At 36.6% G+C, this 27,479-nt stretch overlaps 2 protein-coding genes across 3 annotated transcripts in view; one reads left to right on the top strand and one right to left on the bottom strand.

Moving 5' to 3' along the window:
- The window catches only part of LOC140848000 (serine/threonine-protein kinase TAO1-like), a 398,025-nt gene that overhangs the window by 306,467 nt on the left and 64,079 nt on the right, over positions 1-27,479 (top strand). For both annotated transcript variants that reach the window (XM_073230047.1, XM_073230048.1), the window contains exons 6-9: positions 22,229-22,300; positions 24,913-25,014; positions 26,280-26,325; positions 26,950-27,046. In XM_073230047.1, coding sequence (XP_073086148.1) covers positions 26,286-26,325; positions 26,950-27,046 — 137 coding nt within the window. In that variant the 5' untranslated portion in view covers positions 22,229-22,300; positions 24,913-25,014; positions 26,280-26,285. The remainder of the gene's footprint in view (positions 1-22,228; positions 22,301-24,912; positions 25,015-26,279; positions 26,326-26,949; positions 27,047-27,479) is intronic.
- The window catches only part of LOC140848002 (serine/threonine-protein kinase TAO3-like), a 66,134-nt gene continuing 55,454 nt past the window's right edge, over positions 16,800-27,479 (bottom strand). Inside the window, exons 2-3 of the mRNA XM_073230049.1 lie at positions 19,071-19,137; positions 16,800-17,314 (exon numbers count right to left, since the gene is read on the bottom strand). Coding sequence (XP_073086150.1) covers positions 17,238-17,314; positions 19,071-19,137 — 144 coding nt within the window. The 3' untranslated portion in view covers positions 16,800-17,237. The remainder of the gene's footprint in view (positions 17,315-19,070; positions 19,138-27,479) is intronic.

Here is a 27,479-nt window from a genome sequence, read left to right on the forward strand (position 1 = left end):
GCCTCTTATTTCATTCCTCTGCTTAAAACTCTGCCCTGGCATCCCAGTTCACTCAGAGTGAAAGCCAGAGATAAGACAATGGCCTGTAAGCATCTACATGACCCTCTACTATCACTTCTTTGACCGTATTTCTCTCAGTCCCCCACGTTCCCACTCCATCCCAACTGCACTGACCTTTTAGTCCCTCAAACTTTTTTGGCATTTTCCAGGGGCTTTGTATGGTTATGTTTCTTAGGCCTGGAATAGCCTTCTCTCAGATACTCACATGGCTAACTCTTTAAATTCTTTAGGTCTTTATTCAATGTTCACCTCCTTAATGTGGCCTCATCTGACTATGCTGTTAAAAAGATTCTCTACTCTCTTGACATTTCTGGCTTATTTTATAGGCTCTTATGTTTTCCCCTCAAGTGTTGGAGCATCTCAGGACTTCATTCTTGCCCTATTTCTTTTTCCTCTCTTCATGCAGTTTCCTGATGCCTACCAGATGCACATATCTAGCCTGAACATCCTTCCTGTGATTTAATTATATGCTAAGCATATGGAAAGATCCTTAAGGAAAAGTTTGAATTAAATATCCTCCTATCTCCTCCCTCCCTTTCATCTGTATTTTCTACTGCTAGACCACTAATATCTATGATTCCTCCCTCCAATCAATTTGTATCTAGCTTATCTAGCTGAAGTCATCCTTCGTAATACAGAGAACCTCTCCTGAGAAGCACTTGACGCTGTGCATATCAAATGGGAGATCCTTATCCTTATGGATATGTGGTAATATTGGAGCTACAAAAAGCCAGAGCATGACCTTGACACATACTCATACAGCATACGTTATTCTCAGGTGCTGGTGAAAAAGAAGTCATTAAAATAGTATTTCTATATTAAAACAGACATAGCAGGTGAATATTGTGCCCAACAATCCTCTGAAAGAAAATATTATTTTCTTAGGAGTACTTCTCTGTAGAATTAAGAATAATGGAAGAAAAATGGGCTTGTGCTGTCATCCTAGCTGGAGTAATGTGCACAGTAACTTGGGATTGCTATAGAACAGTACACCATGGAAACAACATGAATAAATCTCCATGGTGAAAGAATTATAGGTGCCACAATTAGAAATGGGAGAGAAAAATTTAGTTGGAGTTTTTTCCACAAAATTTAGGACCCAATTCTTCCTCTGGGCATGTACGATTGACACGTAAAAATAAATAGCAATGAAATAAAGTCTTAGGAGTAATCCTAGAGCCCTCTTTCTCTTTCTCTTGTCTCTCTGCTATACTCTCATCCAATTCCATGTCTTTGGCGTCTTGTCCCTGTCCTCTCCTGTCTACCCCCATTGCTACAGTTTGCACCCAAGTTTCCTGGATTTTCCCTGAAACACTGCAATCGTCTCCAACCTCTTTTCTCCTTTTCCAGCATCATCTGCTCTAATTTATTCTCCACACTGATCCAAAATAGCTTTTCTAAAATGTCAATCTGACCATGTCGTGCTTCCTCGAAAGATCTCTCTACGTACAGCGTAGATGCAGTCATCAGTGTCACATACGTTTGCTGCGTGATCTTGTCTCTGCTGTCTCCTTCACACCTTCGACCTCAGCCACAGTGCTCTGCTTCATCCATCTGTTTTGCAGCCGGGCTTCTTCTCATTTGGTTGACTATTCACATCCTACTCATGATGTGTAGAGGGTCCTTTCTTCCTCAGTCCTGTCATTTAACCTGTACTTTTCAGGGCTCATATCAAGCATCCCCTTTTTGTGGCATTAACATCCCAACTGACTTGCTTTGTACCCTGACAGAATTGCATGTGTATCTTTATTATAGTAAATATTGCTCAATTCTATGGTATGTGATTTTATTTGTACTCTCCTGGACTAGAGCTGTCTGTATTTAGGAGCTACAGTTTTCAACTCTGTACTGGTAGAGCGTAGTGCTGTAATAGCCTAATAAATACAGAGGCCATATATAAAGGCAGGAAGGTAGGAAGGAATAAAGGAAAAAAAGACAAGAAGGAAGAAAAAGAGGTAGGAAGGGGGGAAGGAAGGAGGGAACAAAGGTAGAGAAGAGGGGGGAAAGAACAGGGAAAAGTTTTATTGTAGAGATAATCATGAGAGTTAAATAACTATGTTCTCTGATCTGAGCTTTTCTGCAGATAATTCAGGCTCCTGTCACTTTACTACTGTGGCATAAGGATTTTTATCTGGACAGTAGAGAAGCTGCAAAGAATTCTTTGGCTTTGGGGGTTGTGGTCATTTCTTTCTAAACACATAAGAGAGGAATGTCAGCTGCTATACTGTTTGAAGTCCCCAGTGAGGGGATGCTGGATTCCACAGTGGCAATTTGGGGGCCACAAAGAATTGTTTGCTGAACTTGATGTTCTAGTTGGTAAGTTTAACACGTACTCTACTCCCACATAATTGGAATTGTTATGATCACATCATACCAATAGCCCTGCCATTATTACAGAGGGCTTTTTTCATGGTAAGAAGGCATGGGTAGCTTCCTTACAATTATAATTTGGGCTAGCTTCCCTTTTGCTTAGGCTCAAAGTAACAGTGACATGTTTGAGAAATTTATTTCACTAGGATTTTTTTCTAGGTTTGATATTACTAGCTGCATATCTGCTTAAAGGAGAAACATTGCTTCCCCACTTTCAGCTTCTTGCTGTTGGAAATTCAGTCGACTTATAATCATTTCATTGTCAGAAATATCTTATTGATATGAAACATGGAGATGTAACACTATTTCTTCTATTTAGAGTAAGAAAACTTAAAGAAATCCTGAACATTGCCTGGTTTAAGTTCCTCATATTACCTTTAAGGGATCCAGAAAGCAGAGCTGTTCAGTGACCTGCCTGTAGGCACACATTAATTAGCAGAGGAGCTGAGATTAAGTTTCCCAAATTATTGCTCTTTTCAGCTCTTTGTGTTACAGCCAAAACTTGTTTAAAGCACTCAGTGTTTTCTTTTTTTCCCAAAATAAGAATATTCCTTTATAATCCAGTGATGAAAATAATGCATGCCCATTGTAGAGAGATGTCAACATACCTAATGAATGATGATTGAAAGAATGAAGCCACTTTTGAAGATGGGTTCTAGTGATGTGAAACAGGGTTCCATCCTTAGCCTTGTTCTGTTTGACATCACTGGCATTATCTTGGATGAAAGCATGGAAGGTGTGCTTATCAAATATGCACAAGATATTAACCTGAGAAAGGGAGGCAATGCTATATGGTTTGCTGTAAATGAGAAGTCAATCAATAGGTAATGAGTAGCTATGATGAGCCAGGTATAAATTTAATCTCCAAAACAGCCGTATAAGGTAGGTATCCTGTATCAGTCATACTCCAGTCAGGAACCAGGACCAGAAAATTACATTAGGTATTTTGATGGGAAGAATATTGGGAATTGGGAGTCTGCAACAGCAAAAAAGGAAACTCTGAGGTCACATAAGAAGCAGCTTCCATCCCTGGCTAGGAGAAAAAGGGAAGAGGTTGGGGTTTTCAGAACCTAGAAACTCAAATGCGAAACCTTGCAGAGCCAGGATCTCCATCTCTGGGGAGAGGAAGCTAACTGGTTGGTACCACTTGCACTCAGGAGCTCACGGGAGTCCCTGTGGAGCTAAGGACTCAGGCCTCTGGGGAGGGGTACCACCTGGCTGATGTTGATTCCTCAAGGGCTTGGAGGAGAGGCCTCACAGATTTGGGGCTGCTGCTGTTGAGAGAAGGGTTGAATGGGATGGCAAGCTCAAGGAGGAGGTGCTCTCCCCTCTTCCCCCGTCCAGCTCCCCCTAGTGTCCCCTACTGATAAAACCTGTATGAACCCAACAAGCAAAGGAAAAGGAGGCTTTCACAGTCTCATCTGCACAACACAGCATAAAATGTAGAAGGGAAAGGCGTTGTTGTTCACTTGGACTTTCAACACATTTTGGTGCCTACTATGTGCCAGGAATCACCCTTGGCCCTATACTACAACCTCAGTTTCCTATCTGTGAAATGGGAATAATCATGCCTGCCTCAGAGAGAGAAAGATTAAATGACAGAAAATATTTGAGGACTTTGCATGGTGCCTGATAACTATTTCTACTGCAGCACAATGAAATGCATCAAGTCCTTGATGTTCATCAAATATTGCTGATACTCAAGATACAGTAGACCTCTATTTAATTCCACCATGATGTTTAAATGCTGTAATTCTGAATTTCACTAAATGGAGAATACACTCTCCAGTCTCTGTGCCTCCATCTCTCCACATTGCTAACATCTTCCTGTTTCACACATTTAATTCTGGCTTTCAGAGGCTTTTGAGATTTGAGGATCTGCTCTAGAAAGTAATTCCGTACTTTGTCTCTTCCCTCTCAGGAAACTATTTCCATATTTGAACAGTGTTGGTTATCAATTTTTAAAATTCCTTCTTACTCCATGTATATCCTTTTCAACCAGTGAAAAATTAAGGAATTGCTCCTACTCTCTTCAGTAGAATAAACCAAAATCCATTGAGTAAAAATCCTGTCGGCATTGTTTTTTGTAAATTTAGAGGTAACAAAGAACTTTAGCATTTTACAGTGTATTTAAACATGAATTTTACATGATTAGATTTGAGTGTGGTAATAGCTCTAGGATTTTTTTTAGAAGTATACTCTTTTAATCTTTGCCATATTGTCAATTAATATTTAAATGCTGTCTTGTCAGTGGGTTTCAGCCCCTGGCAAGTTTGCTATGGATTCAATGTGACCAAAGAAATTGATAGCAAAACGTTCTTTGGGGTGAAAGGGTTTATTACCCGGCTTGTTCTCCCAGCAGTAGGTCGAGTACTAGCATCTCTGCCTCCACCCAGAGCACTGGGCCGAGCCCTCTATATAGCGCAATAATAGCTTATTGCCTAAAGGTGTGGAAGCGGTAGCCTAGCAACAGGCCAGTTACATCATCTGGTGGTTTAAGTTCAGTGAGGATCCTGGCCATAGGAACCCCAACTTCCCCACAATACCCTGTGGCCCAAATATGTCATTCCTACATTGATTTATTTGGGAGCTGATCTCTAAATTCTTGGCCACTGAAATCATGCTAATAAAGGACTGTATTGAAATGTTCTGTTCTTGTATTTTTGAGGGTTTTTGTTAGTTATTTTTATTTAGGAAACATTTTCGAGAACAATGAACCATAGAATAATCAGGTGACCTGTAGTTTTCATGAAAAATAAAATGCTTCCAGATGGTGTTGGACACATGGAAAAAGATGTGTTATTCAGCCTACCCAAGAATGTTCTTAAAAAGCCAGTTCTGGTTTTTGTAAGGCAGTGTTTCCAAAGTTGCTACCTGTTCCAAGCATAAGGGGGACAGGCTTATAGGATATGAAGTGGCTAAGTATTGGAAACAGCTGGGACTAACTAGACACTATTAACGTAACAGATTAAGCAGATCTGTGTGAGAAGAATTCTGCTTTTAAAATAGGCTAACTGGTTCATAGATTAAATTGGGGGAAAGCAGGTGCAAACCTTGGTTTTGAGAGGTTTATGCCACAGTGGGTCTCTGTTTACCTTACAGAAGTGTCTACAATCTTGAGCCATTTCCTGGGTACCTGAAGCCATCTTGCTTCTGGTACTCTACTGGCCACAATATGCAAAAGTAACTTTTTAAGAAACAAAATGAAACTCTCATTATCAGGGATTGAAGAAACAGGCAAATCAAAGGTGCGAAATTCTCCAATTGTACATTAAGTCTTGTGCCTTTAGGTCAGTTGACCTGTTCCATTCCTTAAAGCCCACACCCAGTTCAAGAGCAAACCCATGCACACCTGACTTTTTCCTCATTGTCTGTCTGCTAATCATTTGATTCCTTCCAACTGCCCCAATTTACTCTGATTCCAGAAGTTTCTGACTTTTTCAATGCCTTTTTCTAAAATATGTATTTTTTCAATCACAAGGTATTCATGGCAAGTATTGGTAGCAAGATGAACATACCTTATGCTTTTGTAACATTACAGTACTTGGAATTCAGGGTACTATCTATACAGATAGGATAAGAATGAGAGAAAAAGACTGAAGTAGAAAGTATTGAAAGAGATTAATTGAATAAGAGGTTGGCAAATGCTCAAATCAAAGTTGGCAAACACTTAAATTTTTCCAGATCTCTCTATCACTAGGATTCTTTTTGGCCATAGCCCTGACTTGGGATTTGTTGGAATAGATGATAGCTGTGGACAGAAAGCACTGCCATGTGCCCCAATCAGCTAGAGATGGTCTGAGATTCTCTGGGCGAGATCAGCCAAGATGCTTTGAAAAATAAATGAGAGAAATGGGAAAACAGTTTAACTATCCTTCTGTTAACTCTGGCAGAGGTTGCTTGTTACCCCTGTACACTGTTACACCCCAAACACTGCATACTTCCTATAGACTGTTTGGGGAAGAGAGTTTTTGTGTCTAATCATGCCACAGAGAGCTTCTCCGCTCTCACCTGGCTACCTACCACTAGCCTCTTGATCTCTGGATTGATGTACATTGTGGAAAGCTCCAAAAGCACTTTTACTTAATATGCTACTTTATCAGCATGGTGGCCCTGGTAAGGGAAGTGTGGGGATGGCTGCATGACTGTCAGTGAAAGTGGTTAACAGTGAAGGTTCAGGTTCAAATTCCAGCTCAGCTCTTACTAGCTATGTAACCATGGTCAAAGCATGCAGTCTCTTTGGCCCTTAGTTTCCACAGGAAAAAACATGGACATAATAAAAGCACCTACCTTCTATGTTTGTTGTGAGAAATATGTTGTATGTATTCACGTATGCTTAGGTAACGTACATCGTAGCTGAGGACAGTGATCAGCACAGCGTGAGCACCTGGTAAGTTTCAGGTATTAGAACTTGCTGACCTGTTCTGTGTGTGGCCAGAGCTTGTGAAGCACGTCTGATATGTGTGATCGACTTGCTTTGAATTTGAGGATGGCGTAAGAACTTAACAAAATAGAAAAAACTTAAACGTCAGTATTATATATCATCTCTTCCAAAGTGCAAGTCCCATTCCCTCATGTAGTCATGCAGGCCATCGTTGCCCCAGGCCTACTCATCTCAAACTTCGGACTCCTCTCTCTCCAAGTGTCAAATCAGTGATCCCAAGTTCTCTTTTTCTGTCTCTCTCTCCACTTAAAATATAGAGAAAACAAGAAAACAATTAATAATAGAATATCTCCATGCAAGTAAAACTCCAGTGTGCTTTATTAGGTGGATCAGTTTAGCCTTAAACTTCCCAACTCCATGTTAGGTTTCCATAATCTGAAAGCACATTGATGAATTTCCCCAAACCTAACAGGACTTTACTACCCTCAGGTAATGCTTTAATTATCCTAAATGAAAGAAACTGGCAGTTTTTATGATACCTATCATTGATCTTTCATCTCCTTAGAAACTGGAAAATATAATAAAGAAAAAGAATTTTAAAAATATTAAAATCATCCTTCAAACCTTAGAACACTATTCGTATTTTCCTGGCCTTGAGAGATTATTATGAGCTTTGGAGTTCGAGAGGCCAGGTATTGAAAAACTGGCTCAGTTATTTATGAGTCATGTGTTGTGGGGAAAAATCCTTTCCTCTTACCCTGCCTTCGTTTCTACTTCTGGGGATAGTAATTCTGACTTCACTGGCTTGTTTTGATCACCGAACAATATAAAATGTGTAATTGTCATGCAGTAGATACTCATAATCTTCCTTTCCCTCTAAAAGGGAGAATTGGTTTTATTTTCTGCCCCTCAAACCTACATGTTCATGAGATCATACTTGGGTGTGTCTCAAATTTAAATTACATTTATAGTCTGTGTGATCGAACCCAGTTGACATAATGATGGTTTGTTGTGTTAAAAACATATAAAAAAGAGAAACACTTCAGGGGATCAGACCCAAGATTCATCTAAATAACACTTCTGAATATTTGGATATTCAAGAGCATTCTCATTCTCCTTAAAACTCTTTCTGGGTGGTTTCCTTTACTTTGACCTCAGTAAAGTTTACGAGAAATGTCCCATAGTATAGATAATGATCATTAACTGGAGTATTTGGTAGAAATTCCATTCTGTACCTTTAATTTACCTCTCTTAATATTCAAAATTTTATTTAATTCTAGTTATGTGGCATGTAGCAAAAGTCCTGGAAATCATAAGTGGTTATTGAATGGATTAATTTTATTTAGATACTTCCACAGAACCCCTTCAGTATTAGAACACAGTGGAGAAGAAACGGAGCTCTTGGCAAAAAGAGAACTGAGTTGGCATCCCACCTCTACTGCTCACTGGCTATTGAACAAAGAACCATTTTTGTGGCCTTTCCACGCATTACTTTTTGTGACTATCAATTGGAGGGAATACTAGTGCCTACTTTTCAGGGTTGTTAGGATTATGTGAGCTATGCAGGAAGCAGAGAGCTCTGGGATGTTAAGTTTGTCTCCTCCTCCTCCTCCTCCTCCTCCTCCTCCTCCTCCTCCTCCTCTTCCTTCTTTTTCAGTCATCTTTCCAAATAGAAGGGCCGCGTTATATCTTTTGGCCCATACAATGGGCTCTCTATTTTGCTGATCATTTAAATTTTGATGATTTCTTTCTTGAAGGAAGTGGGTCTGGCCTATGTGTGGTATTCCAGAAGAAGTAATAGGGTGAGACAATTTTATGCAAGGGGTAGATAATTTCTTGTGCTCTATTATGATCAGCTTCTCTATTAAAATGTATAATCTTGCCATTCCTTTAAGGGGGGTATCCTGTCACGTTGCGTTGATTTTAATGAGATCTGTCCTGAAGGTAGACCCTTTTGAGGGTTGTTTTATGAAACACCAACCCCAGCTGTTTTATATTCTGCAGGTGCTATGTAAATGTCAAATATTAATGTTTTACTATCTAGCCAAAGAGATGAAATAAGATTTCTTTGCTGCTTGTTTCATTGGCTGCAAATAAGACTGGGTCATTGTCCTTTTGGTTACTCAGCTGCAAAGTCTCTTGCTTTAAAAAAGCACAGTGAAAATAACTGGCAGGAATTATATTGTATTAATGCCAAGAGTTCACACAGTTAACTTTTAGGTACCAGGACCTATACTAAGGCCTCTGTGGATTGTATCTTCTCATCAACACAACACCCTATGGGATGAATAGGAATCCTAACTTCATGTTGAGAAAAAGAAACTCTTATTTTAAAACATAAAGGGATTTGTTTGTTAATATGAGCCAGTGGGTGGCTAAGTGGAGATGTGAGTCCACATCGGTTTGATACCAACAGTCATAGGAAATGATGGAGTCCTCAGGGAACTGGAGAGGGTCTGTGGATTATTGTTATTATTATTTGTTTTCTAATAACCTTTACAGGAGGAAATGGGACAAGAGATCATTAAGTTTTCATGGAAGCTGATAAAAGGATTGGGCAGGAGATCTTAGCAGAAAAGCACAGGGTGGGAGACTCCGTTTCTGAGCCTTTCGGTAGCCTTCATTAAAACCAGTGTCCAGGAGACTGGTCAAGGGTCTGTTCTGCAGAGTGACTAGAGCTTGTAAGTCTAATTCTTATCACAAATAAAGAAGGCAGAGTCAAGAAAAGTACTCTCTTTCAATTAAATAATCCATACAAAGTGTTACTGTAAATAAATGAAAATAATGATTCTTACATATTAAAAAAAAGTAAACATAACATGTATCTCTAAACAAGTGTCGTTAGGTACTTGAGTCCTTTGGGGGCTGGTAGGAGACAAATGGTTCTCTCAAAGTGGATTATTTGATGAGGGTCTACAGGATATAGGGAAACCAGAAGTTAAGAGCATAATGTCTCTAGGATGGTAACATCAAAGAGCTGTTACCATCTTAACCTGTAGTCACAGAAATCTGGAATGAGCCACATGGGCAGGGCTACCTTGACAAGAGCTGTGGCTTTCAGTTGAGAGATACAGTCAACCCCTTGGCAATCATTCAAGAAAATGGTTCAGCCGGGGGGACTATGCCCTGATCTCAATTCCCTTCCAGTCCCTGTTGGTGTTCCCATCTGGAGCCAGAGGACGGAGCACCCATCAGTGTTATCCAGAGCAGGGAGGAGAAAATGGAATGCAGGTTTGGAAGGGCATATCAATTCAAGCTGGTCCTTCTACAACTGACTATGGAGTGGCTTGAGAGGATGCTATAGACTGAATGTTTGCGTTCCCCCCCAATTCATATGTTGAACCCTAATATCCAATGGATGGAATTTGAGGTGAGGCCTTTGGGAGCTGGTTAGGTCATCAGTGTGGAGCCTTCATGACTGGGGTTAATACCATTTTAAAAGAGGCCCCAGAGAGCTCCCCTGCCGCTTCTAGCATGTGAGGTTACAGTGAAAAGACAACTGTCTGTGTACGAGGAAGCAAGCTCTCACCAGGCACTGAATCTGCCAGCACCTTGGTCTTAGACTGCCCAGTCTCCAGAGCTGTGAGAAATAAATGCTTGTTGTTTATAAGCCACCCATTCTGTGGTATTATGTGATAGCATTAACAAAGACGGGAGTGAACAGCTCCCCTTTAAAGTGAAAGTGCACTTATTAGGAATTCTGGTGTATTTTCTTTCCTTTGCCCTCCTAGTGCAGAGATTCAGAATAATGGCAAGTTGCTTTTCTTTCTACAACCCTACCTCCTCCCCATCACCAATTCTGTACCCACCCCTACTCGGCCAAATGTGAATTTCTGATACTTATTACCCAAGCCTAGTTGGCCAAGTTGGAATCCTTCCCTGGTATAAGTTGACATCATGTCCATATTTGCAGGGTACGTATCACCTACCGTTTCTCGTTTTGCTGCACATAGGTATTAGTTGAGGTAAAGAAAAATGATTATTAGATAAATCACTTAATAAATGGAGAGAATGTGATTTAACTATGTGGTCAGTCTTTAGGAATGCACTACATAGTAATAATACTATTTCATAGCATTTTAGAGTTTGTAAAATGCCCTTCATATTATTTTTGCTTCACTTCTAAAACGTGATGACCCAAACTCAAAGAGGTTAGGTGGCTGGCCTAATACCACAGACCTACTATGTAGAAGCATCAGGACTTGAAGTCACAAAACTATGCAAATGCATAACTGTGTCTACTACACCATATTGGTGTACATGGTGTGGACTGAGGATAGCTGAGCATCTTCTTGCAGTCTACAAAAGCTCTCACTTTCATGTGTCCACTTATATGTTTCTTTGAGATAAGGTCTTGAAGACTCCTATTAAATTGACCATGCTGTCAGAGAGTGGAGCTGTTCTATGGATTATTGTTATTACTATTTGTTTTCTAATAACCTTTATAGGAGGAAATGGGACAAGAGATCATTACATTTGCATGGAGGCTGATAAAAGGATTGGGCAGGAGATCTTAGTAGCCATAGGATGACTTGGTACCCAGACATCTTGGGGGAGCTTTGATCAATGAAACCAAAGGGGACCGACTCATCCTCCTTTATCTGGTACCTTTGGATTTTAGCACTGAAAGTCCCACATCCCAGGAAAACCCTCAGACCTAGATAAACAGGGATGTTGGTCACCCTACAGCTAAGTTCTCTATAATTCGCTATTTGCAGAGCATTACTTTCATGAAGGAATCAGCACTTCTGTGTGCATTTCCCTGGACAAAGCATATCACATGGACTCACATGGACACTCCTGGGTTCCATAACATAGAAATAACAAGATCATTCCACTGGGAACAGCAAAGGTGCATTTGGCCAAGGGTAATACAATTCACCATGGCTGGTAAGTTGTACATCTCACGATCCAACCGAGAGGGAGTAAGGAGAAAGCATGGGAAAAGCCTCAGAGCTCTAACTTCTACCTGTCACGGAGTCCCAGGTTATTAGTCACCTGCATCCTTTACCAGAGTTTAGATTTTGGTTTTAGAACTGAAAGGGACCACAGAGAACATCTGGTTCAACCCTGTCTTTGGACTGGTAAGGTGTGACTACCACTGTTTTAAAGGTGAGGCATCTAAGGCCCAAGCAGGTGGATCCTTGGGGTGTTCTTGACAGGGAGTGGTAGAGGTAAGGGGATGGCCCAGTCTTTCTGTTTTATAATCCCTCTTCCTTTTTCTCTATTTACTGTTCCATGGATTTGAATTTGGCTCAAGGTCCTTTTGTTACTTCTCCAATTTTTATTCAATAGTTTTCACATTTAAAGTGAGGCCAGCAATATCAAATCTCATAAAAGTAAATAGCCCAAATTATAGCATTCCAAGCAAAGCTGTTTTCTTGGCTTACTTTTCTTAATTATCCTAGAGATTTTACATGTGAAAACATGACATGATTATGTCATTGGGGTCATCTCCTAGTTAGTATAAGACACATTGCCCCCAAAGAAATGATACCAACTATTGCCCTGATATCATAATTGGCCTTGGACATAAAGTTAATTATTGGATATTGCATGAATGTTTTGTTTAGGTATCTCACTTTTTATTTTAAAAAATTCTCCAATTGTATTGCCTTGAATTAGATCCAGGGAAGTAATAGGAAACTCAGGTGGTCAGGACAGAAAGCTCTTGTGAATTCCTGAATCTAAGAGGTGAGGAGAGAGAAGAAAGGCCACTCTTCCATCCTCTGGGCTAGATCTTCAAGCCAAAATAAGATGGCATGCTTACATATTTGGCCTTCAGTGTCATCTAAGAACCATGGAAGATATTTTCAAAGATAATAGCTAAGCTAAGAACTGTATCATTCTTAAATTATTTCCTTTTTGATCAATTTGGAAGCTAGAGTGACACAGTGGGAATAAATAACAAACTATGTACTAATAACAGCCCCCAAAGTCTTCTGCCTGCTTACATATTACTGGTTCTCATACCCTTCTACCTGCTCCAATTCCAATTCATTCTTTATTTTTCTTAAAACATTCCCTTGCCAAAGAGCCTAATTGGCTCTTGATTTCATTGTACAATAAAAATAGTATCTATCCTTTGTGGGCTTTGAAACCCTCATAGCTTAATCTCACCCCTATTCATCTATCCTTTTTCTTGGTGTAGGTAGGAAAGTGTGTGTGTGTGTGCACGTCTGCGCTTGTTCCTGGTCTCTCTGTATCACTGCCCTCTACACTGGGAGAACATAGCCTTACCTTATTTAGTGAGGTTTTGGAGGGTCTGGCATTTATTGAGCTGAATTCCATGTGTGTTCACGGCCTCAAAGCCAGCATGGTTCAGGCAGTCTCCAGTCATTACATCTGGGAATAGAGATGTGGAATCCTCCAGCTGCAATCAGGAAGTCCACTAGAGGTGTGCTGAACACCGTTGGCCTCACTGCTCCATGAGCAGTGTTGAGCATCGGGTAAACTCCATTAGACAGGGCCCCCTCTGAGGATGCCGCACCGCCCAGTGACAGCTTCCCTGCTCAGCTCAGCCAGCTCTCCACCCTGCGCCGCGGTGCGTCCCATGCCCTCCATGCCCCCTGCTGCGCCTCCAGCCCCAGACACCCGTACTGTCATTGTGCCTTATTCTTTTTGGCAGCAGTGCGCTGAGGGCCATGCTGTAGGGACTGAGGCCGTGGAAGCTTGTGCCTCCTTGAGGTCTGAGCCTGAGACCCTACAGTTTGTTATCTGGGTGGAGAGGCAGCTCTCTATTTCTTCTTGAGTGAGTTTTGGTATTTTATAAGTACCACTACCAAGTAATTTGCCTATTTCAGCTATTTTGTCAAATTTACAAGTTTAGAGCTGTTTATTGTATTTCCTTATCCTTTTAATGTCTTTAGGAATATAGTGATACGCCCTCTTTAGGGTAATTTACTCTTGTTTTCTTTGGTTAGCTTGGCAGAGTTCTTTCAGGTTTATTGACATTTTTTTCCCTGCAAAGAACTAGCTTTCGATTTAACTGATTTTTTTGTCTAGTTTCATTGATTTCCATTCTGTTCTTTAGTATTTCCCTCTATACTTATCTTTGGTTTTATTTGCTTTTCTCTTTCTATATTTTTAAGATGGGAGCTTAGATTATTCATTGGAGTTTTCTTTCTACTATGGTTTAGTGCTTTAATTTCTGTGTAAGAATCCTGTATATTTTGTTATATTTCTATTTTCACACAATTCATATTATTTTCTCTTTGCCCTTGAAATGTCTTTATCGACTCATGGGTTACCTCGAGGTGTATTTAATTTCCACACTTGAGGTCCTGTTTTTTTTTTTAAACTGTTTTGTTACTGATTTTAAGTTTATTACGCTCTTATCAGAAAACATTTTGTATGAATTGAAATTTTTTCCCTTGTTAAGTTTAGCTTTATGACCCGGTATATGATCTCATGGCGTATGTCATAATGCACACTTGGGAAGAATGTTCATTCTGTGGCCAGGCTGCATACTGGAATGTCACTAGGACCTGTTGGTTGGTAGTGTTGTTCTGTGGTGGTGGTGTTCTAGTTACAGAATTTTCTCTTTTCAGTTGTGTCAGTTTTTCCTTCGTGTATTTCGAAGCTCTTTTGTCAGGTGAGTATACATTTAGAATTTGATGAAGGAAATCATAACATTATGTAATGTCCCTCTTTACTCCTTGTAATTTTCCTAGCTCTGAATATTTTGTGTGGTAGTAATATAGCCTTTAGCTTTCTTTTGTTTAATATTTGACATATCTGTTAATGGAGGTCAGATTCTCTTAGCTTTCCATCATCTAAGTGTCTCTGTCTCTCTTCCTTTCTCTCTCTCTATTATTTTTGCATTCATTTCACAAAACTTTTGCTTAAATAAAGATTCTCTTCTGGGTTGGCAGTTCTTTACTTTCCTCACTTTAAAGATATTATTGAACATGTTTTTTTCTCTCTTTTCAGAATTTTTACAAAATTTTATGTAAGGTAATGCTTGTAAAAAAGGTACTATAATTTGATAATTCAAAGTTCTTAAATAAGGTCTTAGGTACATTGAAGGCTTTTTGTTTTTCACAGGTGTATAAATTGAATAGGAACACTTTGTATAGAATTTAGTTCGATCTCCTCATTTTAGGAGTGATAAGTTAAATGACTTTTCTGTGGTCACATATTCTTAGAAGAATTGTAATTGAAGCATTGTTCCAGGGAACTATATTCCAGTGCAGAGTGATTGGTAAAAGTGAAGAATATGGTGCAGCCTTGAAAATCTTAGAAAAGGAATATAAACTCGTAGTTTGAATTTTTCTGCAATGTAGTATTAATTTAGGGAAGTGCAAAAGATATGTAAATGTGTTTTATGTAGTTATAAATTTAATAACAGGCATAATTGGTTCAGTTGAATTCACTAAAAATGAGACAAGAGACACAAATTCTCTTGTCATTTAAAAAATTTTTGAAATTAATAAAATTGAAAACATTCAAAAATTTTAAAAATATGCTTTGGGCATGGCAAAAACTGGCTAGAGCTTTATTTTCCCTGATTAGTTTAATGAAATCAAATTCAGGAGTTTTTAATTTTAAGTGGTAAATTTAAGGAGGTCATGATAACTAACATTTAATGTACTGCTTACTGCTCCTGAGTACTAGTCTACACTTAACATTTATTAACTCGTTTAACCCTCACAGATACTCTAGGAGGTAGGTTATTTCTTTCATTTTATAGACTTGGAAAATGAGGCTACCCAAGTTCATAGTTGGTAAATAATTGTTGTCAGGATTCCTATCTAGGCAGTGTCATTCTAGAACCAAATTCTGAAGCCTCTCATTTATAGCAGCCATTTTTGAAATTTGGTAATCTGATACAAAGGAACTGATACCAGAACCACCAGGGAATTCTGTAGTGTATCTACTTACATAATGAAGCAGATTTGGTAAGGCCATATTTTAGTGTGAATCAGGTTATGGAGGAAACAGTTGTCTATCTATGTTAAATTCATTATTTTCTCCCATTTCATTTGAGTATCTGTGTTAGAGTTGATTAAACGCTGCCAAGTAGTATCTGAAAGGAAAAGAAATCTTACTGAATTAAATCTATTATCTATTTTCTTGCATTTGAAGGTCATTAATAGATGGGAATCTTCCTGTTGTTAGAAACGTATTATGGGTACATTTTGAGTTGTTGGGCATGTTTTTAATGGTCTTCCTACTGTATTATCTCTTTTGCTGATGAGCTTATTGCATCAGAGTTAGATAAATCTTTAAGTACTGACACAGAAAGCCTTCCAGTACATGACGATTGATCTAATTTTTAGAAGTGTATATATAGTATGTATTTACATACTATGTATAGTGGGAATCTTTTTTTTTTTTTAAGCAGCACAGGTGATTGTGATGATGAGCTGGGTTTAAGAGTCCTGCACTAGTAGGCAACACTTCTTCAGTGAAATTCCACATCTAAGATAATTTTATATATGCAGTCAGAAAATGATATACTAATTATTCTTAGCAACTTTTGCTTTTCCTTTTTTCTTTTCTTATTTCTCTCCAATTGTTTATGCCAACGTGGCTTCATTCATACCGATTTCCCAAGGGTTCGGAGAGCAGCATAAAATTAGAGTCAGACAGCTGATTGCCCAGCAGGATGTCGTCAACTATCCCAGCACAGACCCTGAAGGACCCTGAGATTGCAAAACTCTTCTCCAAAGAAGATCCAGGGAAGCGCTTCAAAGATCTCATAAAAGTTGGCCAGGGAGGCTTTGGAGCAGTGTTCTTTGTAAGTGTTAAAGGCTTAATGTCAGTGACCAGCATTTATTTAATATACAGTCCTGGCAAGAGTAAAAATCAGTAATACAAAAAGACATAGGCAATAGTCTGTTTTACAGTCACTTGCATTAGGTGTATATAAAAAGAGATCATTTTATTTATTGAGCTTCTTAGATTATTGAAAAAATGGGAAAGATATTCGGTTTTAATTTCCATGTTGTTTACACTACTTTAGCAGTTTTATAACTTACATTGTAATTGAATCAAATATTGCAAAACACTGACTTACGTAAAGTTCCATACACACATTTCATTATTATTCATTCATTATTTCTTCCTATTAAGATTGCTTTTTTTTTTCTCAGCAACAAGTTTTGTATAGATGTTTAATATTTTGGTAATATTACAGATTTAGTTTTTTCATTTTAATGGGTACCTTAAGAATAAAAGAGAAAATGTGTTCCAAATTCTTAACAATTTGAACTTTTCACTTATTTCCTATTCATAAATTATAGGTAAAAATAAGGTAGTAGAAACTCCCTCTGCAATTTTCCTACCCAAAGGCAGCTGCTGTTAACATTTAAATAAACATCCTTGCAGAGTCTTTTTGTGTACACATGTTTTATGAAATCAAATTCATACCGTTGACCTCACTGCTCCATGGGCAGTGTTGAGCATCGGGTAAACTCCATTAGACAGGGCCCCCTCTGAGGATGCCGCACCGCCCAGTGACAGCTTCCCTGCTCAGCTCAGCCAGCAAACTTGTTGCTGAGAAAAAAAAAAGCAATCTTAATAGGAAGAAATAATGAATGAATAATAATGAAATGTGTGTATGGAACTTTACGTAAGTCAGTGTTTTGCAATATTTGATTCAATTACAATGTAAGTTATAAAACTACTAAAGTAGTGTAAACAACATGGAAATTAAAACCGAATATCTTTCCCATTTTTTCAATAATCTAAGAAGCTCAATAAATAAAATGATCTCTTTTTATATACACCTAATGCAAGTGACTGTCAGCTCAGCCAGTGAGGCCAACAGAATAAGGGAAGAGGCACTCAGAAAACAGGTATTTCATAAACAACCGTTTTTCTGTGTTACAGTTTTGTCTGAATGTAAGCTTCTCCCATTGTTCTCCTTAATACTACTCTGGAGAAATATAGAATAAAAGAGGAAAAAAATATACAGACTCTTAGAAATGGGCCCAATAAGAGAAGCTGTTGAAAATATCTCTGTCATGTAGCCATTCAATGTGTGTCAGTAGTATTTTTTAGTTGACTTATTTTATTAAGTATAATTTATATACAGTAAATGCAGATATGTTAAATGTACAGTTTGATGAAATTAGATAGTTATACGCCATACAACCAACAATTCAAGATACAGAATGGTGATAGTTGTGGGGAATAGAAAGAAGTAGAAAGAGGATAGAATGATAACTTGTTTTACCTCTTTTGATAATAAATATTTAGTATATTAAAAGTTAAAATTAAGTCATTATGTATTGGGGGGGAGCCGCTAATAGGCAAGCCAGAACAATGAATTCAACTGTATTTGGGCTATAACCACACTGGAGTAAAAACCAAAATTAATACGAGTAACTTTCATACACAGTATTTTAGCTGTATACCCTCTGTCTGGTTGGGAAGAGGAAAGTGCAAACAAATCTTCAACTCTTCTCCGTAAACTTGTTTCATATTGGTATGGGTGTGACAGTTCTGAAACTGTGTGTTAAAAGATTGAGCAGTGAATAATTTTGATGTCATTTTGGACTCAGATCCTAACTGAAAAGAATGATAGAAATAGGAAATTGGCAAATGTAACGAAGAACCACGTGGGACTAGATAGGTATTGGATAGGAATTTGTGGCATTAATATGAACTAATTACATGACATATATATTTCCTAGCTCTCTCTTCTGTAAGATTCTAGTTGCGTTGATATCCTAGTAGCAAGCAGCACACTTAGCACTCAGATCTTGGATTCCTCACTACATGGATCAAGAGCTCTTGCAGTAATGGTTCATTCTATTGTGGGGACAAGGATCATAAAAGATAAGCTTTATAACTTGAACCAGAAATGTAAAAAATGCTTTTAAAATGAAAAATAGGACCTTTCAAGAGGATGCTAGAACCAGCTTGAAGATGCTCCCACTGGCCCCATCTGGAACAATTTGAGCATCAATATAGACATCTATTGATTATAACCCATTGAATAAAATGGGAATTCCTAATTTCCATGACAGATATAGGATGGATAGATAGAAAGGGAGGGCTTTTCTTTATAATAGAATGCTGACTGGTAAATGTGAAGGGAATTGTAGAGTTGGGAAAAACCAGCATTTTGAAATCATCATTGCAAAGATTGCTCAGGGCTAGAATCTTCAGTGGTTGCTAAACCTAGGGGGAAAGTTTGATGAGCAGAATATTTATATAGTTTAAAAGTATCTCTGCACAGGTTGCTAGATACAAAGTAGGAAACAGTGGTTATAACTATATACATTGGAAAGAAACAGTTACACACCTTGAGTGGGTGATGAAAATTTGTAACCAGTGATGAACAGACATTGTATGCATCCAGATATGATACCCTGAAAAGGACACAATATTACTCATGTAGTATTTCAGCCAGAGATATGTAACCAGAATCTAATCTTGAAGAAGCTTCAGACAAACACAAATTTAGTAAGGTAAGTACTGCTGTGTAGTCTCAAAAAATGCCAGTGTCATAAAGGACAACGAAGAGTTGAGGAAATTGTTCCAGATTATAGGAGATGAATAAGACATGATAAGTAAGCACAACTCGTAATCCTGAAGGGACAGAGAAACATGACTGTGGACATTAAATATTTTTCTGTTGGTTTTTGTGTGTGTGTGTGATAGGCAAAAGTAATCTCATCTTAATCTGATTTAATTTTAATGTAATCATCATTACTAATGAATTTGGATTTTAATAAATTACAGTCACTTTAACTTACTATTTTAAAATAATGCTAGAGCTACAGATTTTGCAGTAATAGAGTTTGCCCTATAATCTTCACCCAGATCCTTTAAAGTTTACAAGTTTCATAAGCACAGAACCTTTATCAAAACTAAGAAATCAACATTGATACACTGATACTATTAACTAAACAACACACTTTATTCATATTTTCCCAGTCTTTGTGCTCTTTTCTGTTCTGGAATCTACTCCAGGTGACCGCACTGCATTTAGTCTACCCACTTTTGAACTTTATCTTGTGCTAATTAGAAATGCAGCTCTTTAGCAGAACAATGAAATTAGACCCTTACCTCATACCATATGTGAACATTAAAATTATAAAACTCTTAGGGTAAAACTGCATGACCTTGGTTTTGTCAAAGGATTCTTAGAAATGACAACAAAAGCATGAACAAAAGAAAAACATAGATATTGGATTTGATCAAAATGTAAAACTTCTATGCTTCAAAACTGAAAAGACAACAATAGAATAGGAGAAATTATTTGTAAATCATGTGTCTGCTAAGGGACTTGTGTCTAGAATATATAAATAACTCTTACAACTTAATAAAAAAAAGGCAACCCAATTTTTAAACGGGCAAAGGATCTGAATTGACATTTCTCCAAAGATGTACAAATGGCCAAAAAGCACATAAAAAGATGCTCAACATTCACTGGTCTCAAATCTTGAAAACATTACTAAGTGAAAGAAACCAGTCACAAAAGACCATATATTATATGGTTCCAAAGTGTACAGAATGGGCACATCTCCAGAGACACAGAAAGTAGATTAGTTGTTCCTTAGGGCTGAAGGGGTGAGGAATAGGGATAGGAGAGTGATAGCTAAAGGGTGTGGGGTTTCTTTTCTCTGTTTTTTTAATGGGGAAAAAATTTGAGGTAAGGTACACATAATATAAAATTTACCATTTTAACCATTTTTAAATGAAACAATTTGGAGTTTCTCTTTAAGGTGATGAAAGTTCTAACATTGTAGTTATCGGTAAATTGCATATATCTGTCATATTGATCAGTATTGCCATACATCTGTTAGTGCACTAAAAGGTATAGAATTACAAACATTCAAATGGGTGAAATGTGTGCTATGTAAATTATATCTCATTAAAACTGTTAGAAAAGAATATAGCTGGTTAGACCTATTGACTAAAATCAAGGGGCTCACAAATTGATGAGTAGAGAACATTTTGGAAAAATAAATTCATATTCGAGATCTTATGCAGATAGATCCACTTCACCCATTATGTTAAGTGGTGCACGTTTTCCTTAACTAGTCTGCTAGTAATTGAATTTGGAAGGTCATTAATTGTTCCAAGGAACCACTTAAAAGAATATATATATATATATATGTATATATATATATATTTTTAAGGAACTCTATTTACGTATACTTTACATACCTGCTTGTCTAACTTTTTAACAGCTTTTTTAAGATTTAAGTTACTCTCAGTTCACCAATTTTAAGTGTGCATTTCATAGATTTTTAGTAAGTTAGATTTTTGTAGCCATCACCATAATCTAATTTTAAAACATTTTATCTTTGGGAATTCATTAAAGACTGAATTGAAGATGAATTCTTCCACAGATGACTAGAGATGATTAACCCTTCTTACTGAACTCATATGAAATGTTTTGCAGCTATCCTCTTGTGCCTTCTTTATATATCATCTTTTTTTTTTAAACTCATAATGAGAATTTGGCTCTTACTTTCTAAAGGGTTAACTTTCATGTTTCTGCTTTTGCTTTTATTTTTTAATCAAAATTCCACAGCAGTGGTAAATAGTAATGGTGATACCATTTTAGCTGTCTTGTCTTAATTCTAGTTAATAGCTGTTTACAATAGACATGATTTATCATGTTGAGGAATTACCTTTCCTGTGTGGGTTTTCTAAGAGTTCGGTCTTCCCTGCATTAAATACATTTAGAGTTGGACTCTTTCTGCATTTTCAGCATTTATTAAGCGTTTATATGTGTAAGTATATATTTTCCCCTTTGATTTGTAAAAAAAATATGGCAAATTATGAAATGTTTTCCTGTATCAAAATTTTGCATTTCTGTGGTAATATATTTTATCCAAATGAAATATTCTTTTAATGCCCGGTAATATTTGGTTTTAAAATTTTATTTAGAGTTCCCTTGTCTACATTTATAAGTCAGATTGGTACCTAACTTTCTATCTTGCGCTGCTTGTGAGGGTTTAGTTGTTGGGTTAGACTGCCTCCTTACAATTAATGGGGTAGCTTTCCTTTTTCTCCCCTTTTATCCTGGGAAGTTCCCCTAGAGAAACTGCTCCACTCACAACAATTTTAAAGACAATTAGTATTCTTTTCAATCTTCCACCACTGTTTTACTCAAATTATTCTCTAGATCAATTTTAGTAGTTCTTTCCAAGAGAATTGTCCATTTCATTGAAATTTTGACATTTCCAGGCCTACCATAGATTGTACTAGTCATTTTGTTTGTTTATAGTTCTATTCAAATTTCTATATTTTTCCTCTCAAGTAGCTTATTCAAAGATAAACATGCATTATTTTTATTTCTAAAGTACCAGCTCCTTGATAATTTGATATGCTTTTTGTTATCTATTTACTTATGTTTTTAATGTTCTTTAAAAGCAGTTTTGGTATCTTTTTGGACATGGTAGTTTATAAATGTTTATTTTAACAGTGGTCTTCTGTCTTTTTTAGGCACAAGACGTGCACACCAGTGACGTGGTGGCTATCAAGAGAATACCTTATAGTGGACAGAAGGCTGTGGAGGTAGGTGAAATATATATGTTTGTATTGGCATGTTAAAGAAAGCCATACCGTTTTTAATTGGGGATAGGTGGGAATTTTTTCAAAAAATGTTGAAAAATATACAAATACTAAGGTTTATCTCAAGGAATTTTCTTCCACAGACTCAGTGTGCCCATTTAACCTGTACCTAGAGCCATAAACAACATTCCTGACATCCCAGAAACCTCCCAACTGTATCCCTTCCTTTTAAGTTTCTTAGATATGTGCTGCTGACACGAGTTTAATGTTTTAAATTGTTGTTTAGCAGATTATTCTATAATAGAGGGATTATCATGTCTGAGAAAGTAACCTAGAATAAGGTACATTTGACAGTAAGTATAATGGATATAAATTTTTAATGGTTGAGAAATTATTTAACGGCTGTTTCAAATAATCATCGGCAGCTACATATCAAGTCTGAAAAATAAGGCAGTGGATAATAATCTGAAAAATAAAATTACTGATACTGTTTTGCATGTACTTTAGTTCATCAGTATTCTGATTAGTTCTTCCTTAATTGTGTAAGCTTATAAAATTACTTTCTAAGTCTGTTCTCTTTGTCTTTCTTTAATTCTTTAAAAAATTTATTTACTTTTAATTGTGGTAAAGTAAACAAAACAAATTTACCATCTTAACCACTTTGTGTAAGTTCAGTGGTGTTAAGGACATTCAGATTGCTGTGCAACTATCACCACCATTCATCTCCAGAATTCTTCAATTTGCAAAAGTGATATTGTACACCCATCAAACAATAACACCTCATTCCCTCCTCCCCGCAGCCCTTGGAAATCACCTCTCCAATTTCTGTCTCTATCAATTTGACTACTTTAGGTATCTCATGTAATTGAAATTATGCACTATTTGTCCTTTTGTGAAGACTGGCTTGTTTCACTTAATATAGTGTGCTCAAATTTCATCTGTGTTGTAGTGTGACAGAATTACCTTTCTTTTTAAAGCTGAATAATATTCCTCTGTCTGTGTGTGTGTAAAAACACCACATTTTGTCCATCTACCATTTGTAAATGGACACTTAGTTGATTCTACCCCTTGGTTATTGTGAATAATGCTGTTATGCACATAGGGATACAAGTATTTCTTTGAGTCCCGGCTTTTAAACTTTAGGGTATATGCCTAGAGGTAGAATTGCTAGATCAGTCTTTAATTTTTAAAGGTTTTGGCTTTCTACATTTCTGTAATCTCCGTTTTGTGGTAAATATTGTTTTTTGTGATAATCATACTTATGGGTATGATAACACTGTTGTGATTGATCACTGTTCCATTATGTCGATACCTAAAAATCTCTTAATAGTTTCTAAAACCCCTAAAAACCTCCGTTTTTTACAAGTTGAATTTTATTTGCCATTCTACAGTATAACATTAAAACCAGCTTTCATAGCAGACTTGTGCTGGAGTCTGTTTAATTAGTCATGCCTAGAACAAAAAGTTTCACCTAGGGCATCATCTTCTCTCATGTAATATTGCGTCCTTCCTGGAAGTTTTTTTTACATTGAAGAATACAGGTTTTAGCTTGGTTTTGTTTTGAGAGTTTGCCTCCCAGAGCACTCAAATTTGAAATGTAAAGCCCATAAAACACTTTCTGAAGTTAGCATCTTACAGCTTACACATTTTACACTGTGAATATCTTGCTCTATTTTCTTGAGGGCTTATGAAATAACATAGGAGATACAGGATCTTAAAATCCAGTGCAAAACATTTTTTAAAGTTCTGTATTCTAGTTCCCCTACCTTTAGAAATATGATACAAGCCAGCGGTAAAGCTTGGAAAAATGGAAACAAGAACAAAAAACAGATTCCAAGTTCCCATCCCACATCCACTAAGCCTCTAGAGTCTCTGGGTATGGACCCAAGTACCTGTATTTTCAGTTCCCTGATTGCTTCTGACAAGTCACCCTACTTAGGATATGGCCTAAGTTTCTGAAGTTGTCATAGAGTAGCTTTTATTGCTGAAGGTTTATCTGTTACTTACTAGTAGGTGTCAATGGGAAGGTTCTTCGGGAAATCCTGTAGGAAAATGTTTCCATGCTGCTTGGTTTTTCTGTGAACTTCCCTCTGTTATAACCTAAGTGTTCACTAGCATTTTAGAATATGTGCATTTAGGAATTTAGGTAATTACTTGATTTGAGTTTAAGCAGCAGAAAAAACATAACATTTGGTAGACAATATAAGCCAAAAACACAACAGCTGAACTTTAAGGTATGTAAATTACACAACAATAAAGCTGCAAAAAAAGAAGGGGGAGGTTGAACTTTTGAAGAAAAACCACTAAATATAGTATATAGTTTTCAACTGGCTTGGTGTGTGGTTGTAAAATTTTTATAAGACTCATAGATAATAAATTTTATGAAAATAAAAATATGTCCTACCGGAAATGAATTTTATGTTATTGGGTTGTAAACTATATGAATGTAATTTCTTTAAAACATATTAGTTTGACATTTAAATGTTACAAATAAAGCAAAGCTGTATGTTCTTGTTAACTTTTTAATCTAATAATTACTTTTGTACTTAGATAGCTTTCTAAGGAAAGGCAACTGTTCCTAATTCTTTCCTTTATTCTTTTTTTTCTCCCCACAGAGATGGCAGGGTATTATTAAGGAAGTCAGGTGCCTACGAACATTAAAACATCCCAACATTGTAGAATACAAAGGCTGCTATTTACGTCAGCAGAGAGCATGGGTAGGTATCTGCTCTCCCCTTGCTGTAATTTTAGTAGGTTTAGTTTATAATTAATTCAAAAACGTCTCAAAATAGTTGTGTAAAGCCACGCACAAACACCTTGAAATGTTAGCTCATACTGAGAAAAGAGGAGCAGCTTTTCCTGAAACTCTTAGGCAGTAAGAGATAACAGAACTTTTGCCGGTTGACTGCAGAGATTCAGCTGACCGTTACGTGCACGGGAAAATGTTCTGATGTATGTTAGCGGTGTCATTCTTCAAATGCTTTGTCAAACATTTGTTGAGAACAATCCTGTCAAAGGATGAAAATCAGCATTTATTTTTGACATAAATGTATTGTAAGCTATTTAACCGCAAGGATCTTGGTTGGAATATTGGTGGTGAATCCTGGTGAAATCTGAACTGATTGTGATTCTTTGGCTGAATAATACTGAAGGTAGAAAATTGGGACATTTTATTGTAGAAAATGGAGATTAATTTGCCCCGTTGAAACTAAGATAAGGTAGTAATCTTACAATGGTATAGGCATAGTAATTATGTCTTTTCAGAGAAAGGCTAATTTTTCTTTAAACAGGAATGACCTTTTATTTTTAATAAGCTACAGCTGATTATCATTTTAGTATACAGAACTTAGATTTATTTAGATTTGTAATGTTTGGTTTAATTTGATGGTAATGGTACTCCTAAATTTGAGGCTGTGGTAACAGAAAAAACAGTGGCAGAGAGGGTAGACTGCCTCTCTGTCTTCCAAGTTTCTGCATCTGTAAAACAAGGATGATAATAGGGTCTCCTTCCAGAGGTGGTTATGAGGATTAAATTAGTTAATATATATAAAATACCTGGCACGTAAGAGGTGCTCTGTGTTTGCTTTATAGGAAAGATTTAAACTGTAACCTAAACTTTGTATATATAGTACCAGAGGACGATTTTCTGCTTCCTAACAATACCGGTATTGCTACTATAGGTTAATATTAATGGAATATGTGTATTCCCCTGTAGCTTTAGTTAGTAATTATATGAAACACACATCTTCTACAAGCAGTTATATGTCGGCATTATAAAAGATTAATGTAGCATTGGTTTAACTTCATGTATGCATTTAACAAGTTCCAAAATGTATACTTATATTTAAAAGTAATTGATAACTAGAGTTTGTTTCACTTCAAACTATCTTCTTGATCTCCTTGGTGAATTTATTTTATCTCATATAGAATCTTTTTATTTTAATAGTGTATTTTAATGTTTTTATCATTTTTTCCCCTGTAGCTTGTAATGGAATATTGTTCAGGATCTGTTGTAGATTTGCTGGAAGGTAAGTTTCCTTTATTTATTAAGAAAAGAAAAGTATTTATATAATAAAATGAGAGTTCATTCCCTAATAGATTTTTTAAATAATGTTAAAACTTTCCAGGAAGAGCAAAAACGATTGTCTCTTCCTGGAAAGTTGTAACATTATTAAAAAAATCTCTTAGGGAATGAACTCTCATTTTATTATACTAAATTCTAGAGTCTCAGCGTGGTATGCACTGTCCTCATTAAATACTATGTTTTAGCATAACAGATGAGTTTTCTTTCATTATGATTTAAGAGGCATTTTTCTGCATTCTTTATCATTTAACTTGATTTGTTCCTTCTGTTCAGAATGAAGATATGTAGGAATATAAAAAGGGAAAGCTCCTCTTTCATTGTTTTATAATCATGAAATAATTGTTAAATGTTAACTTAGAGGAAAATTAGCTGTGAACTATAATAACTAGGCACAACTGCGCACTTATTAAGTTCAATTGCTTTGTTTTATTATCTTGGAAAGCAAAAAATTCCTTCTTGCTAAATGTTAGTTTTTTAAAATTTGCCCATATATTAGATATGTGTATATATATTTTAAAATAGAAGTGTTCTATAGAATAATTATTTTCAAATAAAATCTTATTTTAAGTTCACAAAAAGCCATTACAAGAAATGGAAATAGCAGCAATTATACATGGTGCTCTTCGTGGATTAGCCTACTTACATTCTCGTTTCATGATCCATAGGTAAGTACTTTAAAAATTACCATATATTAATATGCAAATTTCTCAGACCTAGAATTTATTAATCCTGAAAGCTTTGTTGGTTTTTGCTACATAAAAGTATTCTGGAGTTTTGCAAACTCATATTTTTTTAGGTTATCCATGTCTTAAAATGAATATACTAATTTATTTGATCTCTCTGTTGAGAATAATTTTTATCTTTTTCTACACATGCTGCTGGACTTTCCGAAGTATGTGCACTTTATAGATTTGTGATAGAAATTTAATTATAGAAAAGTTTAATTTGTGAAGTGGAAAAGACGATAGGGATTATGTATTCTTACTTGTTTCATTTTACAAATGAAGAAACTGATGCCCCAATTTGTGACTCACTTCTCAAAGCTGATGAAGGAAGATAGATCAGACTAGAGCTAACCTAGACCTTTTGTCCTCCTGG

This window comes from Manis javanica, chromosome 2, assembly GCF_040802235.1.
Source record: "Manis javanica isolate MJ-LG chromosome 2, MJ_LKY, whole genome shotgun sequence".
NCBI lineage: Eukaryota > Metazoa > Chordata > Mammalia > Pholidota > Manidae > Manis > Manis javanica.